Consider the following 24,029-nt stretch of genomic DNA (forward strand, 5'->3'; position numbering starts at 1 on the left):
GCCCCGCTGCTGCCGTGTGGTGGGGTGGGCTTCCTACCCACTAGTGCCCCCAGGCTCCAGGCTTTGGGCTCTGAAGTCAGAGGAGACCAGGCTCCCTTGCTGTGAGGAGTTTGGTCCTTCAATTGTCCTTCCAGAGCAGCTGCCCTGCCCCTACCAGGTGGACTGCAGAGCCCCTGGAAGGCAAGCAGAGGCTGCCTCCTGGCCCTGCTGGCCTGTGCTGCTCCCGGAGGAGGAGTGGCTGTCCTCTTTGTCCCTCTCTGTTCTCTGGAAGTCTGGCTGGGACTCACATAGGCCTTGGGGAGCCCTCACTTGGATGCATGTTTTCACAGCCCGAGGGAGCGGTGTGCGCACGTGTGCATGACTGTGCATGTTGACCCGTTCCCGAGTCCCGTCCCGTCGATGCGATGCTGAGGCTGCCCCGCGCCAGGGCCTGCCCTTGCACAGCTGAGCACCTCTGCCCATCCACCACCTGGTCACCGCCAGCTCACGCTTCCCTCTTCCACGCCGACCTCAGCCACCACAAGGGGACTTTCTTGTGCACTCCTGTGCGTGGGAACAACATGTAGTGTTGTAATTCTGCGTCTTACCGAAGTATTACCAAGTTGTATTCCTCCAATGTTATTTGGTTTATGCAACAGATCTTTTTAGACATGCAGGTCTGCCCCTTTCGGGCTGCACAATGCCATCCAATGTTGTTCCCTTTGAGGGTGGACCTGGTCCATCTGGGCCAGTGCTTCTCTGGCCAGTCACCACAAAGGAAAGCGCAGTCTGCCTGTGTGAGTCTAAGAGGTCTGCCTGAAGCTGCAGGGACCCGGAGCAGGAGGGCCGGTGAGGCTCTGCTCTGAGGAAGGATTTCTACCAAGCCAATGACTTCCCTGACAGAATGGGGGTGGGGAGAGGGTCTGGGGGTGATACAGGGAAATCCTTTGTGAAAAGACAACTGCCTGTGTGTGAGAGGACGGGTGGCCACGCTCCATACCAGTGTGATTTCTGAAAACAAGTTTGAGCACTGTTCAGTAGGTAGTGGAGCTGAATGAGTCATAGAGCTCCCAATGGCATCTGTTTTGAGCAGCCCTTAGTGGAGACTGCTTTATCTAGGTTGCCTTTGGGCTTGTTGAAAATTCAGGGTGCATGAGAATAACATATATAAAGAGAGAGCATCCACACCTCCTATTTGCTTCTCGGGAGTGTTGATGAAACATTTTCCTAGTGTCTAATCTGGCCTTTACAATATCCAAAACAAACAAGCAAACCACAGCAAAACAGTTGCCACAGAATCGATTCCAACTAATGGAGACCTCATATAGGTCGGAGCTGTAGAGCTGAGCACCATAGGGTTTTCAATGGCTATGACTTTCAAAAGTAGAATGCCAGCCCTTTCTTCCAAGGCACCTATGAGTATATTTGAAGCCTAGCCTTCTGGTGAGTAGCTGAGCACTTACTGTTTGCGACACTCTGGGAGATAAGTTTGTTATCAACAGTGCTATGAAGGCTTAAATAAACTACTCAAGATCACACAGTTGTGACCCGATCAAATTGAAACCAGATGCCTCAGTCATAGGGAGATATTCTTTCCATTAACCAGCCATAGCCCTGCATTTGTATGGGCTTATTTTCTAATGGAGGCCACTGGGGGATGCAAATGTTTAGCACATTTAGCTGCTAGCTTCAAAGTTGGGAAGTTCAAATCCACCCAGAGATGCCTCAGAACAAAGGCCTGACAATCTACCTCCAAAATTTAAAATAAAACACCCATATTGAAAATATTCTTCTCTGACCCTGGGGGTCACCATGACCAGAATCAACTAAATGGCAACTGATGGTTTTTTTGTTTTAAATTTTGTAAGGACATTGGAGTAGACACCATGTAATCAGAATCCTTGAATAAAAAAATTAAAAAAAAGGAACAGGGGCCTTAACACTAAAGACTAAGCACCAATAGATGAAGGGAGAAACTTCATGGGACCCATGCAGAGGTACAGGTCCTAGCCCAAATATTTCTTAGTAGAAGGAGCCCTGGGGGAGCAAATGGTTAAGCATTCAACTACTAACTGAACGATTAACATTTTGAATCACAGGTGGGGAAGTTCATCCCCTCAGCTGTGTAGGACCTGAAGAATTATCAATACCAGCAGATCCCTACAGAGAAGCGGATCCAACAATCACATTAAAAAAGAAAACCCAACCCAAACTCGCTGCCGTTGAGTCAATGCTGATTTACGGAGGCCCTGCAGGGCTGTGACTTTCCAAGATTGTCACTCTTACAAGAGGAGAAACCCCCAAGTTTCTCTCTTAGAGCGGCTGGTGGTTTTGAACTGTTGATCTTGGAAAACACAGCTCATTTCATAACTACTGTGCCCTCAGGGATCCCTCAACCATCAAAAATAAGAGTGAATTAATTACATGTTTGACCAGTTACAGCAGGCTGATTTTTATGTTGTTAGCTGTGAATGATGTTACAAAATATCCAGTGGTCCTTGGCAGAAACAAACGTTCTCCATCCCTGTTTTAAAACCACCGGAGGTGCCCTGGAAGAAAGGCCTGGCACTCTATTTCTGAAAGATCATAGCTATTGAAAACTCCATAGCGCACAGGTCTACCCTGAAATATATGAGGTTTATATGAGTTGAATTCTACTGTTGGTGACTGCTTTCATTTCTTTAATGTGTCAAAGGGGCATGTTCATTTAATTTAGATAATGCTGTCCCCAGTTTACTTGGCCTATTATCTCAACCCTTTAAACTGCTCGTGCCTGTTGTAAATCTCTAAGAAAGCGCTATGTTGCTTTTCAAACTGTTGGCTGCATGGTCTAATTGCTGAACATCCCTTATGGGAGATGATGGTTTTCATCCTGCGTCCTTGGTATGATGGTAGTTTAATTGACCATTGGCTTTCTTGTTCATGTCTCTACTTTGTGCTTGCCTTTTGGTTTTATGTAAGGAAGTCTGACTTTGTTCTCATGCTGTGAAATTCATGATTGTAACAACAGGGTATTTATGCCTATATGCACCACAGTTTCTAGTAAAGTGTATGAAATCAGAGTGCAATCGATGCTGTGTGATTTATCAGAACGGAATTCATTGCTGTGAACTCAGAGGCTATGAGAACATCGACAAAGACTTGGCCACCGTTTTGCTCCGTGAAGCCTTTCTAGTGACTAGTAGATAGTGCCTTTCTCTTGAACAGTTTACAGGGGGGATTATGGTTTCTGGACCATCCCTTTGGATTATACAGGTCGCTAGGGGCAAGGTTTTCATATGGAATTTAAGGGGAGAAAGCCTCAGCTGGATAAGAAGCTTTCCTATGCTTGGAAATGCAATTAATTTCCTAACCTGAAAGTGACTAAATTGTAGTCCAGAAAGTGATATTACTGGTACCGGTGGTGGTTTTAATTTCACTTAATTCTGTGCTTGATTGACAAATGACATCAGCTTTCCAAGCGCCTTAGAATGATTCCCAAGTGCCTTAGAATGCCTCAGTGGTACCACTGCTCTCTGGACCCTGGGGGTTTGTATACTGTCACCTGGGCTACCAGCTGCTCAGGATAGGGGTCGTTTCTTCCCCCCCTTTTTTTCCCTATGGACTGTGTCCAGAGTTTGACACATATTGACTGTATGAGTCTGGAGAGATGTTAGACACACTAACATCTCACCATATTAACAGGAAGGCATCATAAAATGTTAAATATACTGTTAAAAATGTGAATGATATGATTACTTCCCAGCCAAGAAGCAGACAGTTCCCAGCAGCGCAGAAGGCTCACTTTGACCTTCCTGTCAATATCCTGAGAGAGTCACTATTTGGGCTTGAATTTAGCAATGAAGGAGTATCTTTTCCCCCTTACTTTAAGCTCTCAATCTCTCCAGATTCTTTCAAAGTTGACCAAACCAAACCAAACCCAAACCAACCAACCAATCAAATAAAAAAAAAACCTTACAGCTTGTATCTTAATAAAACTAGTTGGCAGAGCCTGTAGCCCTTGGTATTGTTTTCCTTTGTTTTCTAGTTGCCATCAAATCAGTTCCACCCTAGGGACACCCCACGTGTTCATGGTCAAACAGCATCCCCTAGGCTTGCTCCTGGCTGGTTTTTTAGAAGCAGGTCACCAGCCCTTTGTTCTGAGGTCCCTGTGGGTGGAGTCAGGGGTCTAGCCTTTCATATTTCATGCTCATAGTTCATGTCTAGTTGATCACATTAATCACAGGCCCTACCCAGGGTCTCTAAATTACTCCTCAAGAGAGTGACCAGGGGATACTGCTCTTCTGAAGCAGTCAGCAGGAATATTGCTTTCTTCTCTCTGACTGTCTCCAGATCACATAGTCAAACTTGGAAGTCCAAGTTCACTGCTCATTGAATAACACTTTTTACTTTTCCTCTGAGTGAACAACTCGGATCGAGTTCTCCCTGGTGAGAGTCCAGGCTTCATGATGGTTGTTGGTTGTTTTCCACCCCCCTCACCTCACACAGTATGTAGCTGTTAACAATATTAAAGGACAAATTGTAATCAGGCTGCTCACATTCTATTCCCGACTTCTAAACATGGCAGGTGGCGTGTGATGCTATAAATGTTTAGGCACCGTGAAGCCAGTGAGTCCGAAGTAGGTGGCAGCATCTCAGCGGTGCGTGTTCACACTCTGACATGCACTCTGACTCCGTTACATCAGGGACGGTTAACAGGACTGCCTTGAAAAGCTGAAAGGTGGGATAGTCCATTGATCTCTTTGTGTGCCTCCACTGGCTTGGCTTTTCTAGAATGTTCAGGGCTTACAGGCAGGACTATATTATTTCCAAGGTAAATGTCAAAAATAGAAGCCATATTTAGGTTAGATCAGTTTTCATTTATTTAAACGATCTGAAAGGGTTTCTAGGTCCTTGGCCAAGCTTTTAAGAAGGAAAATGAAAGCATGCCTCTTTTCAAAATATACATTTTAATTAACAGATAATAAAATTGCCTTCTTTACAGGTCTATGGATTTCAATACCTATCTGGAATTATATAAATGAACACTAAAATCATAGTATTCCATCCGCCCAGAAAATTCCTTTGTGCTATCCCCACCCCCATCCTATATGGCCTCTCACTACTCTGGTCCTCTCCATCTGCAATCTGTCATTCTGGCTTTGACTTTTAGATCATTTCATTGGCATCACACAGCAGATAAAAGAGAAGATAATCATATTAAGGGGTCTGACTTGTAATCAGTGGGCAGGTTATGGCAAGGGGCAGGTCATGGCAACTTCTGGTTCTAGGAAGTTCATCCCACCTGGAGAAGGACACTCCAGTGGGAATGGCAAAATGTAGGCTCCTGGAAAAGAGGACTGATAAGCTGGATAGATGGGCTTCATTGTGTGACCATTTATGCTGAGTTAGGAAATTGAAGGAGAAATACAGTCTGGTAGTCTCCTCCAAAGGAGCCCTGGTAGTGTAATGGTTAATTAAACCCTATGGATTATGGTCAAGGATTCAAACCCACCAACTCTTCCAGGGGAAAAAAAGACGTAGGAGACTATGATACTTGTCCCCTCTGTCCGGCAGGGTTGCTCGGCGTCTCGATGTCCTGTAAGGCTACAGTAGCCCAGCCTGTATGATTCTGCTGGGCAGGAGGCAGCCTGCAGTTTGAGGAGTAAATGGCAATTCAAGGTTAATACCTCCTCGGGGCTGCAAACGTCATTCCGACCTGTCAGCCTGCAGCCTGGTCAAAGAATCCAGTGATCAGTACGCGCTCTGAACTAGGGAGGCCCTGACTTGTGAGTAGTAGAATATTCATATGCTAGGCAGCTATTAAAACTGGTTAAGCATATATGAACTGCTGCTGGTTACATTGTTGCCTATTCTATAGAATAAGCATGCATCTTAAACTTCTTCCCGGAGGGTATAGGCATGAAGGGGCCAAGTCTGTTAGACCTCATGTAATAATCTAAAGCTAGGTGGTCATTTGAACTCTTAGAAGCCAGGCATTGTTAGACAGGTCCTTTTGCTTGCTAATGTTCTCCATCTCTGAAAATAATGTGCCCCCTTCCAATCCCAAAGATAAAAAGGATCAATAATTCCAGGAAAACGTTTTGTAGCTGAATGTAAGATATGCAGTGAACCAGCATTCTCCAAGGTTTCAGATCAACCCATCACCTCCTTCTTTCCTTTACGGTTTTAGCCAGTCAAGATCAACCTGCACATTCCCATCTTCTCTTCCGTTTGCTGTATTGTCATTCATCACTGGCTGTATGTCCCACACAGGTTACCTTTAGATCCGACTTACCTTGATGACCTGATGCCTTGTCGTCTTTGGCAACATCCAGTTAGTCCCCGGAATAAAAATTAGGGTCTTCCATCACACTAATTAGGATGTCTTCTGTCATCCTGAAAGTCCAGCCATTTATAAAGTGGCAAATTGGGGGAATCGAAAAGCGTGAGGCTTTTGTGTGTTTATTTTTAATAACCAACACACAGCAGTTTGGAGGGCAGAGCAGAATAGAAGAGGGTGGGGCTGCAAAGACTGTGTCCTGAATCTTCAAAGAACTATCTGGTTGCTCTGAGCTGACAAGGATTAATGGAGAATTATTCATTACATTTATTAATGACTTGGGTGAAGACATCGTGGCATGCTGATCAAGTTTGTAGATGACAGAAAGCTAGGAGGATAGCAATTTCGGTGCTGACTGACTTTGGAGCCAAGATGATTTCAATACAGAATTTAGTGGCAAAGCATGAAATACGTGCTTGGAAGAATTCTCTTCATAACCACAACTTGATGATCATATCACTCCTCCGCTCAGAAACCTCCCTAATTCCATTTGCTGTTTAAAGTAAATCCGCAGTCCTTTGCCTGGTATTCAAGCCTCCACCGCTACACACTTTCCTACAATATCTTCTGAAGTTCTTTTCTTAATACTTTGTACTTGAGTCAAATTGAATTATTTATAGACTATTTCCTATGTATGTACCCTCCCTTCCCCTCCTTTGAGCAGTATTCCCCTCTCAGAACTGCGTTATCCACATTTTCCATTTGCCCCGATTCTTAGTGTCCAAACAGGTTCTTACTGAGTTCAAAAGCCACCTCTTGTGTTGAGTCTTCTTTTGATTGCCTGGTCTGCAGTAATCGGTTTCCTTTGCTGGGCCAAAATAACATTTATCCATTCCTCCCCGACTATTTTTATCACTGTTTGACTGTACCACAGTTATTTTTTGTGCACCTTTATGTCCCTGAGAGACTCTGCTTGGCACTGACCTTCCAGGTGATAAGTTTCTGGCTCCCCTGTAGTGTGCCTGCTTGTGTGTGTTCTGTATATAGTTGATATATGTCAATGATTTGCATAGACTTTGACTCTAATTGGAATGAGTGCCATTAGGAGGCCTTACATCTTGCTCACTAGAGCTCCCTGCAGCTATATCAGAGTGATCCGTAAACAGTAAATGATCAATAACTGTTTTGTTGTTGAAAGGAAAGACTGAAGGAGGTAAGGCAATAGTATAAGAGGTGGAAATGGGCATGGGGGTGGGAAGCAGGAGATGTTTAATCATTGATATAAAAAGGTAGTTGGAGAAGTAATAAACTCACCTGTGATTTGTATACAATCAGAGTCACGAGAGAACCATTAAGTGAACGGGAGAATTCTGGTGATGTGTGTCAACAGAGGTGGCTGGAGGCAGCTAAGTAAAACTGTATTGCCCTTTGGGATGACTGTGCACCTTGATTTGACTGGGCAGCACCAGTGTAAGCTTTTATTGTAATGGATCTCATTAAAACAGATCACCTTTATGTAGCAGGTTATATTGTCATTCTTTTTACCAAGTACCTCGTTTAGTTGATGGCTCCTTGTGGTTGTGAAACTGATGTCACAGGCTATCAGGAAACTGTATATATGATCACAGATGGTAGCTAGGCGCAAGTACAAATCCCTCTTCCATTTATAAGAGAAGTATCTTCTGCACAAGTTACTAAGACCTCTCTAAGTGCCCTAATATTAATGTGGCCGTTGCATTCCAAACAGAAAGCAGAGGTCCAGGGACTGAATTTCTCAGCAACCTCTTGCTTTATTCATAACCCTACAGAAGTTCTACCAGGGGTAGACATGGCCGTAGGGAAAGAAGATATTTCTGATAGAGTTGATAAGTTTCCAGGCCTTCTGCATTCAACATCACACACCAAAGGTAAGGAATGGTTCTTGTTAATTGGCAGTTTCCGATGGCTATCAATAGGAAGGCTCAAGATCACAGAAGCTGGACTCCAGGCTTATCAGTGGTCTCCTCGTCAGCGAGGAGAGGAAAGCAGGGCCAGGAGGAAATACCTGTCTATTTCCCCTGAATATAAATTCAGAGTCCAAGTCCAAATCCAGGGTTGCTAGAGGAAGGGGCCTGAATCATGGAGTATTTCCACCTGGGCCTAGACATGGCAACACAAAGAAGTTAAGGAGGTCGAAATTATATGTGAGAAATGCAACTCCTAATGAAAACAAAATGTAGATAGATGTTTTTAAGTATGAAGTTACAGATCAGTAATTATGAGGCAGTTCTGGAACTAGACTTCTGGAGTTGGATTGTGGATTGATGGTTTGCTGGCTAAAGGTCCTTGTCCAATTAAATTTGCCCCAGTGTCCTTATCTGTGTTTGGGATTAGAAAAGCAACAAAAACAAAACCCTATCTTATTGGTTTGTTTTTATTATTAAAAGAATGAATATGTGTAGTATTCTAAAAGCATTTCCTTATATGCAGTTGGCATGCATATGCATGCATGCTTATTATGTAAGCACTTGAGGGTAATAAAGACTTTCCTTTGCATTTATGTTGACAGGATGGGACTTCTGTGGTGTGTAATGAGTCTCTGCTTCTGTGCGATCCTGCAAAGTGGTGCTTCGGGTAAGTGAATGATTTGAGAGAATCTATTAAAATATGATCTATGCATGGGACAATGAACCAATTCTTGTGTATGAATGCATTAAAAAAATAAAGCTCAATGAGTATATTTAGTGGTGACACGGTTGACAGAATCATGGAATCATCTGTGGCATGTCTATAGTCTTCAGGGGCAGATAGTACTCAGGAAAGTAGCCTGGTGTGTGTAAAATAGGAGTTTCCCATATCTTTTACATCCAAGCCAACCAGCATCCTGCCTTGCTCCTTACTTAGGTCCTATGAGAAAGGACATGGCTGACAGTGATGATAGCACTCTGTTTTTCAACCTGGAGCCACTGGTGGATGAGGCTTTGGTGACGGCAATTGTTTAAGGCCTTAGAAAAACAAATGCTATTGGTTTTCTCTCACAAGGGCTCTCTACAGGATATAAAAGGCTCTTCCTCTGGTCTCATTCTGTCACTGGCCATAGCTTCCAGCTTGTTGAGTTGAATAATAAACATAGTCTCAAATCAGGTTTGGAACAAGAGGGGTGGGGGAGGGAGCTTCAACCGCTCCCATTAGAAGCATCCTCCCATCCTTAGAATTACTGCTTGGAACCTCTGTGATGCCTCTGTTAAGTGAACCTCTAATCGAAGCCAGTAGCATGTGTGGACTGCTTAAAGTCTTTAAAGTTTTGAGCACCTATAACTGAAATTTGTTGGTTTGTTTTTGTGATTTCCATGCACGTCTTGTGTTTAATTGGTTGTTTGGAACAGAGAACACATAATCTAATAGTTTTCACATTGAATGTAAAGAACCCAGGGATATTCCTTAAAACCAAACAGCACAACAACAACAACACATTCTGAAAATAATTCCCCTCAATGCCAGAATATCATATTTATTCTCTGTGAGAGGGTTTTAGAAATGTTTAATTGGTGATCACATAGCCATGACTGATCTTCTGCAGTGACATGATTTTGATCCCTTGAGTGTCGAATTGTGTTACCTACATGCACTTTGATTTCAGTGTCCTTTTAAGCATCCTATTGAAAACCAGACCTAGGACTAAAGAGAGCCTTAAGTGGGATAGAGCAGAGTTCAAAACGAATGGAGCGACGAGAACACGTACTACCTTGGCAGTCCCTCAAGGTCTTCACATAGGAAGGGTGTTGTCATCAGGGCTGCTAATTCACTAGCATCATGACTATACGGCCTAATCCATTACCTGCCCTTCCTCGTTGGATGGCCCATTTGATTGACCAGTGCTATGGTGCACTCTGAGTTTTAAACAGCTTCAACCTAACCCTTGATTATAATTTATTCTCATTTTATTCTACAATGGATTCGTATTTGAGTCCTTCAAAATTATTGCCTTCTGTGACCACCCAAACTAGACAAGCCTGGGCAGTCACTCTCAGTCCCTCTAGCTTGCTAGTTTCCTCATGGCTTCCTTCATTTCTTGACATTGTGTGGATTCCTCTCTTCTCCTTGACAGCTCCCGTGTACTTTGCCATGCCTTTCCTTCTCCGTATCTCTCGCCTTGAGGCTATTTGAAAGCAGGCCCATGTCTATTTTGTTTGTCACACAAGTACTTGGAATTGCGATTGACATGTGGACGCATGTTACGTGCTGAATTCTGATTTGCTAGATGAATGACTACATGTCCCTTCCCTTTGTCTTGTACACCCAACTGGCCATCTCACAAGGGAACTCATTCCAATCTTTCTCGGCCTTGCTGCACTGTCGCAGCGTGCCTTGCACCATCTTTACAAGATAAGGAAGAGGTATCTGTGTTACTCTTAGTGAAAAACCAAGGAAGTTACTTTGTGCTGGGGCCTCTCCAGTGGTCCTGGCAGTATTTCCCTTCGGTGACCCTTGCTGTAATCCAGCCAAGGAGTACCCCTACCCCTGCTTCACACCAATGCTGTTGAAGAGTGAGCTTTCCCCAGGAACTGTGACTCATAATTCTGCTTGGGGAAGCTGCCTTCTTGAATATCAGCTCTTTTATCAGCCCCTTTGAGTCACCGTGGGAGCAGGAAACATGTTGTAATCTCCTCAGCCCATCTGGCACATAGTCATTCGTCTTCCTATGAAGAGCAGTATTGTGTCCGTGTCGGGGCTGCATTTGCTAGTTAGAGGGGGCGAAACAGAAAGGAAGTGTTTTTTGACAAAAGTGAAAAAAGGGGCTGACTGGACAACGAGGGGAAAAGAGGACCATGGAACATCCTGAGGGGATCAACCGACCTCTCTGTGCATGGAGTGCGCCTTTCCCCACGATACCCGTGCTGCCCACTGATGGATTCCCACGAGGCTGTTGGCCTTCTTGCACTGCAGGCGTTCATCTTCAGGAATCACAGGATGGATGTGATGACCAGATGATGACAATACTTTTTCCCTGATTTGGTCTTAATTTGGGCCCTGATATATAGATACTGGTTGCCACTTGTCAGAAAATAATCTTCAGGGAACTCTCAAATTTACAAAGTGAACCAAAGATACATGCAATGAGTTTCGTGTAATGAATTGACCTTTGAGGAACTAAATTGTGACCTCAGAACCGTGTGATTCTTATAGCAGTATGGCGGTCCTCTGACTCTCCAAGGGACAGCGTTGACATCTCAGGGTGTCGTAAAAGCCAACATTATTGAGGGGGAGGGCGAAAAGGAAAATGAGCTGATTCCAGGAGCGCAAGCAGAAAGCGAGTTTTGAGAATGATGAGGGCAATGAATGTATACGTGTGCTTTACACAATCGATGTATATGTAGATTGTGATCAAAGTTGTATGAGCCCCGGTAAAATGATTTAGATTCTTTTTATGTGGGGAAAAAAGCCAGCATTATTTTTCATTTCTTTTAAGGAAGTAAGGCTTGAGTGATTATAAAAAACCTGTTGCCTTGGAGTGGTTCCTGACTTGTCGCAGCCCCACAGGACAGAGTCAAATTGCCCCACGGGACTTCCAAGGTTGCAGTCTTTCACATCGGAATCCTTCAGCCACTGTGCCACTAGGCTTCCTTGGACAGTGTCAGGGTGATCCTAGAGCAATTTCCAAGGTGATAAAGAATCTGAGCGTACTTCCAGCACTCTGTATTTACATATCGGATGTCTTTGGATCCTTTTACATCTAAATCATGGAGTGCTCAGGACAGGTAGCATAAATCACTTTCTCACTTTGAAAATACAACCACAAAGCAAAAGAAAAAAAGTTCCCCCCCACTCCAAAAAATGCAGCTTAGATTCAAAATGGTTTCTACCCCAAATCACACAACTAATACTTACCAACCGGAGTCGTTCACTAGTTCTCTAGTTTCCAAACTAAACAAACCACCTGGCTCCATGGACACAGTGACCTGCTTCTGGGCGTTTCGGAGGCCGTGAATCTTTTTTTATTTTTTATTTATGTCATTTTATTTGGGCTCCTACAGCTCTTATAACATTCCATACATCATTTGTATCAAACTTATTTGTACATATGTTACCATCATCATTTCCAAAGCATTTTCTTTCTACTTGATCCCTTGGTATAAGCTCCTCTTTTCCTCCCTCGCTCTCCTACTCTCCCATCCTCATGAATCCTTGATCAACTATATATTGTTATTATTTCATACCTTACACTGTCTGTTGTCTCCCTTCACCCACATTTCTGTTATTCATCCCCTTGGGAAGGGACTATATAATCCAGTCTTGTAATGAGTTTCCCTTTTCTCCCCCTCCCCCCTCCCCAACCATCCCTCTATCCTTATGCTATTGCTACTTCCATTACTGTTACTGAGAGGTTGATCTATCCTGAATTCCATGTCTCAAGAGCTCTGTCTGTACCAATGTGTATTCTCCAGGGTAGCCAGATTTGTAGGATAGAACTGGGTCATGGTAGTGGTGGGGAGGAAGCATTCAGTAACTAGAGGAATGATGTGTTTCTCCTTGGTGCTGTACTGTACCTTGGTTGAATCATTCCTTCTTTGTAACCCTTCTGTTGGGGGATATCCAATTGTCTACCAATGGGCTTGGGGTCTCCACTCCAATCCCCCTTGCTCATATTGATCTAATTGTTTGTTTTGGATCTTTTGATACCTGATACCTGGTGCTTTTGACACCTCATAATCACACAGGCTGATGTGCTTCTTCCATGTGGGCTTATTTGCTCCCCTGCTAGGTGGCTGCTTTTTTAACATTAAGCCTTTAAGAGCCCCAGATGCTATAACTTTTGATAGCTGGACCCCATCTGCTCTCTTCGTCACATTTGCTTATGCATCTATTTTGTCTTCTGCGATTGGGTTGGGAAGGTGAGTATCAGAGTGCCAGGTTATTAGTACAAAGTCTTTTTGTGTACAGGGAGGCTGCGAGTAGAGGCCCAAAGTCCATCTTCTATCTTAATACTTAACATATAAATGTATGTACCTTGGTCCCCATCCCTCATTATAAATTAATATATTTACATATATGCATGTATATATACATATACTTACATGTATATGCAGGCATCTATAGCTATACCTCTATAAATAGCATTTGCCTCCTATTTCTTTCTTTATGATAGCAGGAAACCTCTTCTTTTTCCTGCAGAGCCAACAGTGGGCTGGAACTTTTGACCTGGCGCTGCACAGCCCAAAATGTAATACAGGTCCATGTTACTTTCAGCAAACCTGTGCCCCTAGTCTCTACGAAAGGAGCCCTGTTCACTCAGTGAGCTCTACATTGAGCTGCTCATTGCGTGAGTCAAATCCACCATTTGCTCCCTGGCTGAAGGAAGACACAGTCTGCTCCTACAGAGATTCAAGTTCGTGGAAACCCAAGTGGAAGTTCTACTCAGTCCTAGGGAGTCTTTATGGGTCGGAGAAAGCTCCATGGCATTGGATCCTCTCCCCCTCCCCCACCCTCTTGGAACCCAGGAACGATGAGGACTCTACCAGGATGCAGACATGGTGAAAAGAAGGTGGGGCTACAAGGGCTTTCAGGTAATAGTTTTGCTGACTGTTGAAGAACCACTCAGCAATAGGTTTCTGTGTTTTTCAGATGAGGAGAGTTTTCATGTTGTCTCTACTCCATTTGTACTGTTTTCTCGAGCACTTGCTAAGGGGAAACCACTGGAGATCCACATTCAAATCTCAGTATTCCTCTATCGTGCTGGCCCTTCCTACTACTAAACTCAAAGCAGTTGCCTTTTCCAAGAATCCAAAAAGAGAGCTTCATCTCACCGCACATTTCTCTTCCGGTGTCTTAGGTTGGTAGGATTTTACCCCAGTGGACGGCTAAGGCTCTCTTCAGAGTCTAATCGCATATTTAGAACCGATGATTCTATGTTGGGGAGGTCTTGAAAATAGCTCCCCATATGGTGAATTTTAAAAATATTGCTGTATCAAAACGATTTGTTATATTGACAACATTAAAAAAAGTGGTAGGCAATATATTCTCCGCCCCCCAAATGTGGGCCCATACAAATCTTTGAATATCACTATTTAACATTTCCCAGTTAACCAAAAGTTGACTGTGTGCCAAGTTCAAGGCTAGGTTTCAGACACATTATCTTTAACTTCACTGGAAACACTGTGTGGTGGGGATTCTAACACCTGCCTTATACCTCAGGAAATGGAAAGCCAGGAAGGAGGCCTCCATCAGAAGTAATGGTGATTCACATGCCTGATGGAGCTGGGCTTTGAAGGCTGCTGCGGGGACTCCCTTTCTTCTGAACTTCATTGTCTCCTTTAGAACTTTGTTCTGCTAATTGAGCTTCAGATTTCTTTCTCATTACACCTTGAATAAGTTTTCACTGAGTGAAAATAAACTATGAACTTACCGAGAGTGAATTATTCTATGAGTAGCAAGCAGATAAACACAGTGGTCTTCTAGGGGTCAAGAACCATTGGTTAAATTCTGACTGTTTTGTCTGTTACATAACTATGTGGGTTATGTGATGTTATTAAAGAAGTGATCCGATTATTCTATACCACTATGTTCTTACCTAAATTCCCAACCAATCACCCATCAGCAAACACTTCAACCAATCCACTCTTCTTGCTTTATAGTACCACTATACACTGTAGTATATTACAGCGTATGAACATAGGCTGTAGGCTTCCTAGTAACTAAACAGTTCTTAATCACACGTGTTTATTTTATACTCATAGACCTCATTATAAAGGTCACATTTTCACAAATTTGTTTTGTAGAATTTAGGGTGGGAGAAAGAATGGCCTTTGTGTGCCTGTAAAGAGTTACAGTCTCTGAAACCCACAGGGGCAGTTCTACCATGACCGATGGCTTCTCTGTGAGTAGGATTCCACTCAATGGCAGTGAGTTAGTGAGTGAATGAGTCTTATTTTGTTTGTCAGATCAGTGTTGGGTTGCAGCAATTTAAAACCACCAGCAGCTCTGCTGGAACTAACCTCCCCCCTCAAAGATAGATGATAGATAGATAGATAGATAGATAGATAGATAGATAACATCTATCTTGCTCCTGTTAAGATTTATAGCCTCAGAAACCCTATGTCAGATTCCTGAGTCAGGATCAACTTGATGGCAGTTTTACTGTTTTTAATTTACAGTAATACTGAGCAGTACATCTGAGGGGGGGGGGCAACAAAACAAAACACAGTGAATGCCTAGAGAGAGCAAAGCAAGTTGTTATTAATCTGTCGGGAAGTGTCAGGGAAGACTTCCCAATCAAAGAATCACTGCTCTTTTCTAGGGGGGGTAAAATGTGGTTCTCATTTGGTAACAGAATAAAGAACTGAAGTAATCGTGTGAACATTTTCAGAAGTCAAACTGGAATGGTAATTTGGAAACACATTTTGGAAGACAGGAATTCCCGGGAGCTAAGAAAATATAGGTATGTAATGTATTCTAGATATAGTTGGCTAGTTCCTTTTCAGAATTCTGTGTTACTTTTAGAAGGCTAGATCATAATTTTAATGCTTTGTAATGATTCGTTCAGCTTTTGATAAAGGTTCAATTTGTTGGCAACCCAGCGGCCTCATTTTCTTTGAATATGCTTTATGAAAAACTCTTCAGTCATGTGTACTTGTGACATTCCGTCCTGTCTCTGTTGCCCGTGGCCAGTCATCCTGAACATACTTCATTTCTATGCCATTTACTCCAAACATTTGGAGGCTGCATGAAGAGTCAGTCCCTTTTATTCTTAGACCTCAAGGTCATTGGGGTTACAGCAGTTCATCCCGGTATCCTTTAAATGCTGCCTCTTGTGAACAGACTTCTTCATTAGTAAATAAATAAAGCTGTGTTTTTATTTTGCAACTCATTGATAGCACCTATTTTTCAGTTACTTATACCTTCCAGGGTTGGCAAGTCGGGAGCTTGATTGAAACAAGGGTTGAGTGCCACTGTTTATTGACTTTTGCTGACTTTGCAAATATAGACTCTCTAGAGTAGCTTTCTTGTCTCCCAGTAATAGTTCTATGTTTAGAAAAATGACCTCATTATTCTTTCACGGGGCTGTGTTATTTATAGGAGCCCAATATTTTTCAGGAAATACATGTGTGCATATGTATGTAGGCGCCAGTGTCATGAGAATTTATGACAGGTTCATACAAATTTATTGTGCCCTTTAAGTCACCCATTTTTTGTGCATATTTTTTAGAACATTGCATTCTGTAATATCCAAGTATGCTTTGTCGAATGTGATAAAGCATATCATGGTTATCAGTGGCTTGATTCATGCCAGGCCTTACCCATCTATACCTCCCCTGCTTGTAAAATTCATTTTCTGTTTAGTTAAGAAAAGAAACATATATATATATATATATATATATATATATATATATATATATATATATATATACACACACCTTAAGATAAGATGTCTTCATTTTTTTAAAGTCACAAAAATAGGACACTTATTTTTGAGTGGTGAGAAAAAGGGATACATTTTACAAATAATCACAGAACCTCAGTGAATGGCTCTAAGTACTTGTCATCCAAACTGACAAACCCAGAATTGGCCTTGCTTTGTTTTCTCCTCTTTATGGCAGTAAGAACAATGATTATATTATTCAAGATAGTCACGAAAAAAAGAGATAAGATGATCACGTTCTCAATACTCTAGACTTGACTGTGTTTTGTAGCCTTTTTAATACATTTCATTTCCCCTTTTGTCACAGAAATTCACATTTTCAGTGTAGCTGTACATCACTGGCCCTAAATCTCACTCTCCTTTAGTGTTGTGGGATCTAGAATACTCAAGCTTCTTCTCCACCAGTCTGTTTCTTTCTGAGACACTGTTATGTTATCTGAAGTGCTCTTTGAGGTAGGCAGGAATGCACATTTTGATCGCCATTTGATAGTAGTTCCCGTTGTTTGGTATTGACTCGTAGCAGGCCTACGTCTAACAGAATGAAATAGTGCTTCGTTCTGCACCAGCCTCACGGTCTCTATGTTTGAGCCCGTTGTTGCAGCCACTGTTGGTCCGTGGAGTTGGAGGCTTTTTCTCTTCCACAGTAACTATGATAGTCCCTGTGAGGTGCCATCTCCCCGTGCTTTCTTCTAAGCTGCATTTGGCTACCCTCTTTCTGGTACATTCAATAGCTGTTGCCAACACCACGATTCAAAAGTGTTCATTCTTAGTTGGTCTTCCTTGTTCGTTGTCTAGTTTTCTATGCATATGAGGTAATCGAAGATACCATGATTTGTGTCAAGCCCGTCTTAGTCTTCACAGTGACATCTTTGCATTTGGACACTTGAAAGAAACCTTTTGCAACAGTTTCTCCAAGTGCAGGAGGCCATTTGGCTTCCTAACCGCTGCTTCCATTTGGCCGCATTGTAGTTCCAAGTCAGAGGAACACCTTGGCAAATCAGTCTGTTCTCTCTTATTACGATACTGCGTGCCCAGATCCGGGGTTGTATTTCAACCTTCACTGATATCACTGCCTTCTGCTGGCCCTTTACGCTTTGGCTTTGCCATGCTAGCAATAATGGCCACTTGAAGGGTAAAGCTCAACTGTGCTCCACAGGTGATCTGTCAGAGCCTGTTGTATACGTTTGGATATTCGAGAGCTATAAAGAGTGCATTCACCAGAAATTACTTTATTGTTCTTTTCTATTAAATTTCAATTTATTAATATAATATAGTGAGTTTCATTGGTTGCCTTATGATTTATACTTACATAACAATAAAATTATAGTTGAGATATAGGACTTTTTCATTCTTTAATCAACACACATATTCAAATGATTATTCTTTAGTGGATGGCAACAACTATTAATCATTATTCACTGTATTTTTATGAACTCTTCTTTATTTTGTGGACAGAGCTCAGACTGTTTCTCCAACGGATTGTGTGTGTGTGTGTGTGGTTTACACCCACTAGACCAAACTGCTTTTAAAAATGTGCCTATTTACTCAGTCCTTTTCTAGACCCACTGGGTCTTCAGACCGCCCCAGACATTGTTATTAATGAACTGCTTTTTGCTTTTTAAGAAGAAGCCATTATTTTTTTCCGTACAGTTTCTAATTTTCTTTGGACTGTTTTATCTATCTAGTGCTCTAGGGAAAAATTGAATTTCTCTTATGTAAGGTTTTATTTTGGCTATCCATGACTTGATTCTAAATGCTTCTTCAGCATTTTTTTTCCTGTCCACTGATGCTAAAGGAAAATGACGAGAGAAGAGCTGGGGGACAGGGATCAAGAAAGTACAAGACGAGACAGAAGAAGCAGAGACAGAGACGATGAGGCAGAAACACTGAAATACAAAGAGAGACCGTACAATGGGTTACAAGGACAGTTTCACCCCCAGAGGATTTGTTGTCAACCCAGCTTTATGCTCTTTCAGATCAATCACGAAAGAACAAAACAAGAAGTCCTGTGACCACACTTTTAAAGCCCTAGGTAGAGCAACTAGTTGGTGCTCAAGTGAAATATAGAGGTTGGCAGTTTGAACCCACCAGGTGAAAGAATCTCCTTGGATTAAGATTATAGAAATTCTACTGTAGAACACTTGGGGTCACCCTGAATTGTACTCAAGCCAACAGGATTGACCAGCACCATTTGTTTAAATGAGCTTCTCTACTTTCCTTTTTGTGATTTGCATTGGTTGGATTTCTTCTTGAATGGTGTAATGAAAGAAAAAATGTTTACACCCTAACTTTTCCCTTCATCTCTATTATATTAAAAGGAGAGGAAATACAGAGATCCATTCTTATCCAGAAATAACAGTTGTCACTTATCGTATTGGTATTCTGAAGAAAGCATGCTGACCTTAAGAATAATAGACAAAGAGGAGAGGGTAGGTGAGGATACAGGATTCTGGCCCCCCTTTCGCTTTCTGCATTCATAGAGTCTGATGCAGAAGCAGCATGGTGTTCTTGGCAGAGTGTGGTTTGGAGTTTAGTAGAAACTCAGTCAGTAGTCAGGGTGCAGGTTCCTTTGGAGAAGGATTTAAAACTCGGAAAGAGTGCACGGAGGAACTAGGAAGTGACCAAATTGGAGGAGTCTCTGTACTGCTTGCGGTGCCCTGTATGAGGGCTGCTAGAGTGGGCATGGAGGAAGGAAGAGATGCACAGTCTGAGGAGGGTTTCTGTTCCTGAATTGCTCTTAAGACACACTCTTAGTTATTTCACTTTTATGACTCGAAATATCCTGTTATTATAAAGGCTATTCCTCACTTCTACAATGCAGTGATAATTGATGACTACAATAATAGCCACGAAACATTATACAATATTAAATGCTTTAATCACTAAACGAAGATCATGTTAATTTAAGCATATAGAGATAGGTAAGGTTTATTGTGCCAACCTGGCCAAGAAAGACATGTGGGATTAGTTGAAATGGAGGAGAGATAAATGGCTCGGTGAACCTCGCCTTTCTAGTTCTCAGGTCTCTTGCTTTCTGATGGTCAGACCTGGGTGCAGCTGCCTTAGCCAGTTCCATACTTTAGCTGGTAAGGCTCACTTCCGGCAAGACAACCCTGAGGAGAAGCCACATGGACCTAACCTGATGCAGCCGTGGGTGCTGGAGCAGCCGTGTGGAGATTTCCACGAGTGCTGAGATGCTTACACATTCACTGACTCTGCTCTCCCATTCCCCGCCCCACCCCACACACACCCCACCCCTCCCTCCGCTCCTCCCCCAGCAGTCAGCATCATTGCTCCTGTTTTGTGAGCTGGAGGAAGACTTTGTGGATTGGTGATTAGTGGTGGACATATAGGTTAATGTTGGAATTGTGGGCTTGGGTAGCATTGGGTAGGGATATTTCTTGATGTGCACTTAACCTTTATATAAAACTCTCTCTTAGACATATGAATTTCTATGGATTTGTTTCCCTAGTTTACCCTGGCTAACACACTTAGCTTTAAGTATTTTTTATTTTAATCCTCTGGTAATTGATAATAACTATACATTGGGGGGAGGGGGTCGTAAAATAGGAAAAAAGGTGGGGCATTCAAAACTAACAAGCTAGTGTGTGTTTCTCTGTGTGTCTTCTGCATTTCTCAACAACCCCATAAATATTCACTTATCTTCACCAGTGAGGAACTCCACACTTGGAAAAGCAAATTAATTTGCTCAGGCTTAGAGTATGTAGTATGCAATGAAATTTGTGTTGCTCGGTCACTTTAAAATGCCCCCATGCACTATACCATATTCCTACTGAATTCTTTATCATTTAAACTTCACTTTAAATACATGCCAGCCAGGGATTTATGACAATAATTGATTATCTGACACACACCTACCTACTTTTGAAAAGAAACATTCAAACCATTTTCAAAATTGAGAAAATAGTGTGATTATTTTTCCGATTGCAAATCCTAGTCCAAATTGAATTGTTTTGAGTTTCCTTGAAATATAGACAGTATATTTCAAAAACATTGAGATCATGTACTTCTTTTTCAAGATTATAATGTATTTACTAAAGGGAGGTAATTTGAAACTTTACTGTCAATCAGGACAGTGGGAAGATGTGTGAGGGTCGTTGTTAAACCGGACTGCTAGGATATCATTCATTTGATTTCCTCTATGACTCAGAGATACTAAATGCAACTTTCCAACAACTTGTGGACTCTGTTCTCCTTCCTAGCTGCTAAAGGGCTGAGTAAATGATGTTTGCATGTGGCTCAGAGATATTATTGGTACACAGCAGTGTGTAGCACTTTTTGGTCTAAAAAAGACCAGTTCTTTTTCTGCTAGGATTTGGCAGTGATTGAGTGTGAGTTTTGAAATTTGACAGTGGTTTCACTCCAAGTTCCTTTTTATTTTGGATGGAACTGGAATGGCTTATCTTTTTCAGAAGCCTTCACTGTGTGTGTGTATGTATGTAGAAAAATAACTGTCACCTGGATTCATGAAATGCACAAAATATTAGGCTGGGGAAGTGTCACCAGTCCATAGAGTAAGCTGTTTCCTTCACTACCAATTAGCATGACATCCCCTCTGCAAATGAAATCCCAGCAGGGTTAATGAACAAATCCGCTGCAGACCCAGGGGGATTAGATTTTTCATAGCCTAGTTATACATTTCAAAGCATGCAATATTCTTGTGACAAAAAGATTGATAAAAATTCTCATTTTCTGAGAATGCACATTTGTGGTTTAATAGAACTAGGTCAAAGATCTCTCCAGCCTCTCTCTTGTTAGGAACCTGGCCCTTCATGGTGAACTATAAAACCCAACACAGCAGGCGTTTCCCAGGCACCTGGTCTGTGTAAAACTTTGTTACACATGAAGCATAAAGATGAGTGAAGCGCTTGGCCTTTATTCCTTCACAGTGCATGTGTGTGTGTGATAGGTGTTGTATTCGTGATTGAGGCAGAAAGGATCTCTGTCCTCATGAAGCTGACAGTATTGTACTAGGTAGGCCTTAAGCAAACAAGTAAATACACCAGTTTTGAAAGTACTCTGAAGATTACCGAAAGGGCACTGTGTTGGTGATTTAAAGTAATGAGATGATAATCCTGAAAGGGTGCTTCAGGAAGATCTAGTTGAACATATAGCTTGCTATTGAAATAGGAAGTACAAGAAGGCACTTCTTTACCAAACAAAAGGAGAAAACAGTGACATAGCGTGTATGAAGGCCCTGCAGCCATAGGATTATGGTCTCATTGTTGTAGAGAGAAAGTGTTATGAGCTGCAGACCATGTGGGCAGGATACAGTTCATATCACAAGTGTTGCTATGTGTGCCTTCATTCCATTGGGAAGTTAGTGAAGGGATTTGAGCAGGAAACTGGTATGATCTAATTAGGTTCTTAAGTCATCGAGCTGGCTCTATGTAGTAAATAGATTGGAGCAGCTTTAAGTTGTCTTACAATAGAGTGGGCCACATATTGCCCTTGAATCAATATTAACTCATAGCCACCCTGTAGAACAACGGGAAACTGCCCCATAGAGTTCCTGAGACTGTAAAGAAGCAGGCTGACACATCTTTCTTCTGTGGAGTGGTTGCTCGGTGTGAGCCGTTGGTTTTCCAGTGATCAGCAGGTCTTCAAATTGCTATGTGAGCAGGGCTTCTGTGGTGGACAGGGTCCCCCTGACAAGCCCTTTGCTGTAAACCAGCTAGGAATGCTGCATTTAAAAATAAATGTCTTTTCAAATGAGTTGCTGAGTTGGTAAGAAATCCTCAGAGGCCAAAACTGAAGTGAGAGCAGCATCCCAGAAACGAAAGGAAGCCAGCACTATGCAGCTGGCTCAGCCCAGTGAGGCATCCCGTCAGTGGGGAGGGCAGTGCACGCAGATGCCAGAACGGTTGGGTCATTCCTTCACAAATACAACTAACTTTTGACCTCATCCCTTAATCCCCCCAAAGTTCAATAATTCTAAAATACACATATCTATTAAACCCTAAAGGTACTAGAGGAAATATATGTAGTTTTAGGTTAGGATGGAGAAAGCTTTTTGTGATATATTGTCAGAGAGAAGGTCCATAAACAAATGTTTGAAATATTTAACTGCATAATGATGGACAAGATTGGGGTAGCATTATTATAAGTAAAGTGAAAGAAACATGGAAAAATTGGGGACTTTTCGGTATATGAATGATGTAATGAGTTAATGTAATACAAACACAGGAGCTCTCAAACACTAAAGAAGGTCTTTACAAATAATTTATGCTTCGGGGAAAAATGGAGATTTGAGACTGGCATTTCAGCCAGTTCAAAAAAGATGACAAAACAACAATTTGGTCATGTTAATAGCCCCTTCCAAGCAGGTGTCCCTGCCTATGTGCGCCTGTATATACAAATATGTGGGAGAACTTTGGTAGAATGTGTACCCTAATTGGAACAATGATTCGTTTTATAAAGGAGGACTATGTATGGAATTATTTCTCCTCTGCTCTTTTAAAGGAATTCCTTTCTGACTATATTACAATTGAATTTTATTTATATTGAGTAATACACAGTGCGCTTCCCGTGGGACATAAGAAAGAACGAAGAACAAAGCTGATTGGAGAGCGGAAGAAAGTACAGATGGGCAATTGTGAAAGAGCTGTGAGAAAGGCTCTAGTTTTTTCTTTCTTTCTGCATAGTTGTCATCTTAATAAATTCCCAACAAAGGCATGGATTCCAGGTTCATGAAGGGATTGGATCCACTACTATGTTAGGGATTTCGTGAGGGAGAGGGTAACATACTGTGGATGTTTCTGCCCTAGAGCCAGGTCCTTGTATATTTGTCAGGTGTGTAATGTTAACAACACAAACAGTCACCCAAATACATGGAACTTCCCCAATACTGGAAACTTGGATATTCTGATTGGTATCTACTTTTTCTGCTCATTTAAATAATTTTATTGCTGGTAGGCAGATTGCTGGATTTTTCCTTCTGATTTTAACAAGATCAGTACATCAGGGTATGCTCAGCCCATTGTCAGCATTTCCATATTTGTAGGCATGATTATACATATATTAAACAAATGAGTATTTCTTTCTTCACTCTGTCAGTTTTCTTTCATTCCTCCATGCAATAAAAGTATGTACTTAGTACTCATGTGGGGTTTATGTTGTGTGTAAGACATAGTCACATTATCCTTACATAAACTAAACGTTAGAATGAGGAATGGAAAATGATGTGTAACACTTTTTAAATGTTCTCATTATTTGACTCACAGAATAACACTTAAAAAACAGCCTTATTTTCAATCACAGACACGGCTTCTAGCGTTTCGGTGACTTGGCCGTTGTCATAGAGATAGCAAATAGAAGGAAGCACTCAGATCCATGCATTCTATCCCCAAGTACATTATTCCTTTCCTTGGA

General features: G+C 42.0%; 1 protein-coding gene across 1 annotated transcript in view; it reads left to right on the forward strand.

The window, feature by feature from the left end:
• The window catches only part of IL1RAP (interleukin 1 receptor accessory protein), a 147,576-nt gene that overhangs the window by 38,754 nt on the left and 84,793 nt on the right, over positions 1-24,029 (forward strand). The window contains exon 2 of the mRNA XM_075556212.1: positions 8,790-8,854. Coding sequence (XP_075412327.1) covers positions 8,791-8,854 — 64 coding nt within the window. The 5' untranslated portion in view covers position 8,790. The remainder of the gene's footprint in view (positions 1-8,789; positions 8,855-24,029) is intronic.

This window comes from Tenrec ecaudatus, chromosome 8 (genome assembly GCF_050624435.1).
Source record: "Tenrec ecaudatus isolate mTenEca1 chromosome 8, mTenEca1.hap1, whole genome shotgun sequence".
Taxonomy (NCBI): domain Eukaryota; kingdom Metazoa; phylum Chordata; class Mammalia; order Afrosoricida; family Tenrecidae; genus Tenrec; species Tenrec ecaudatus.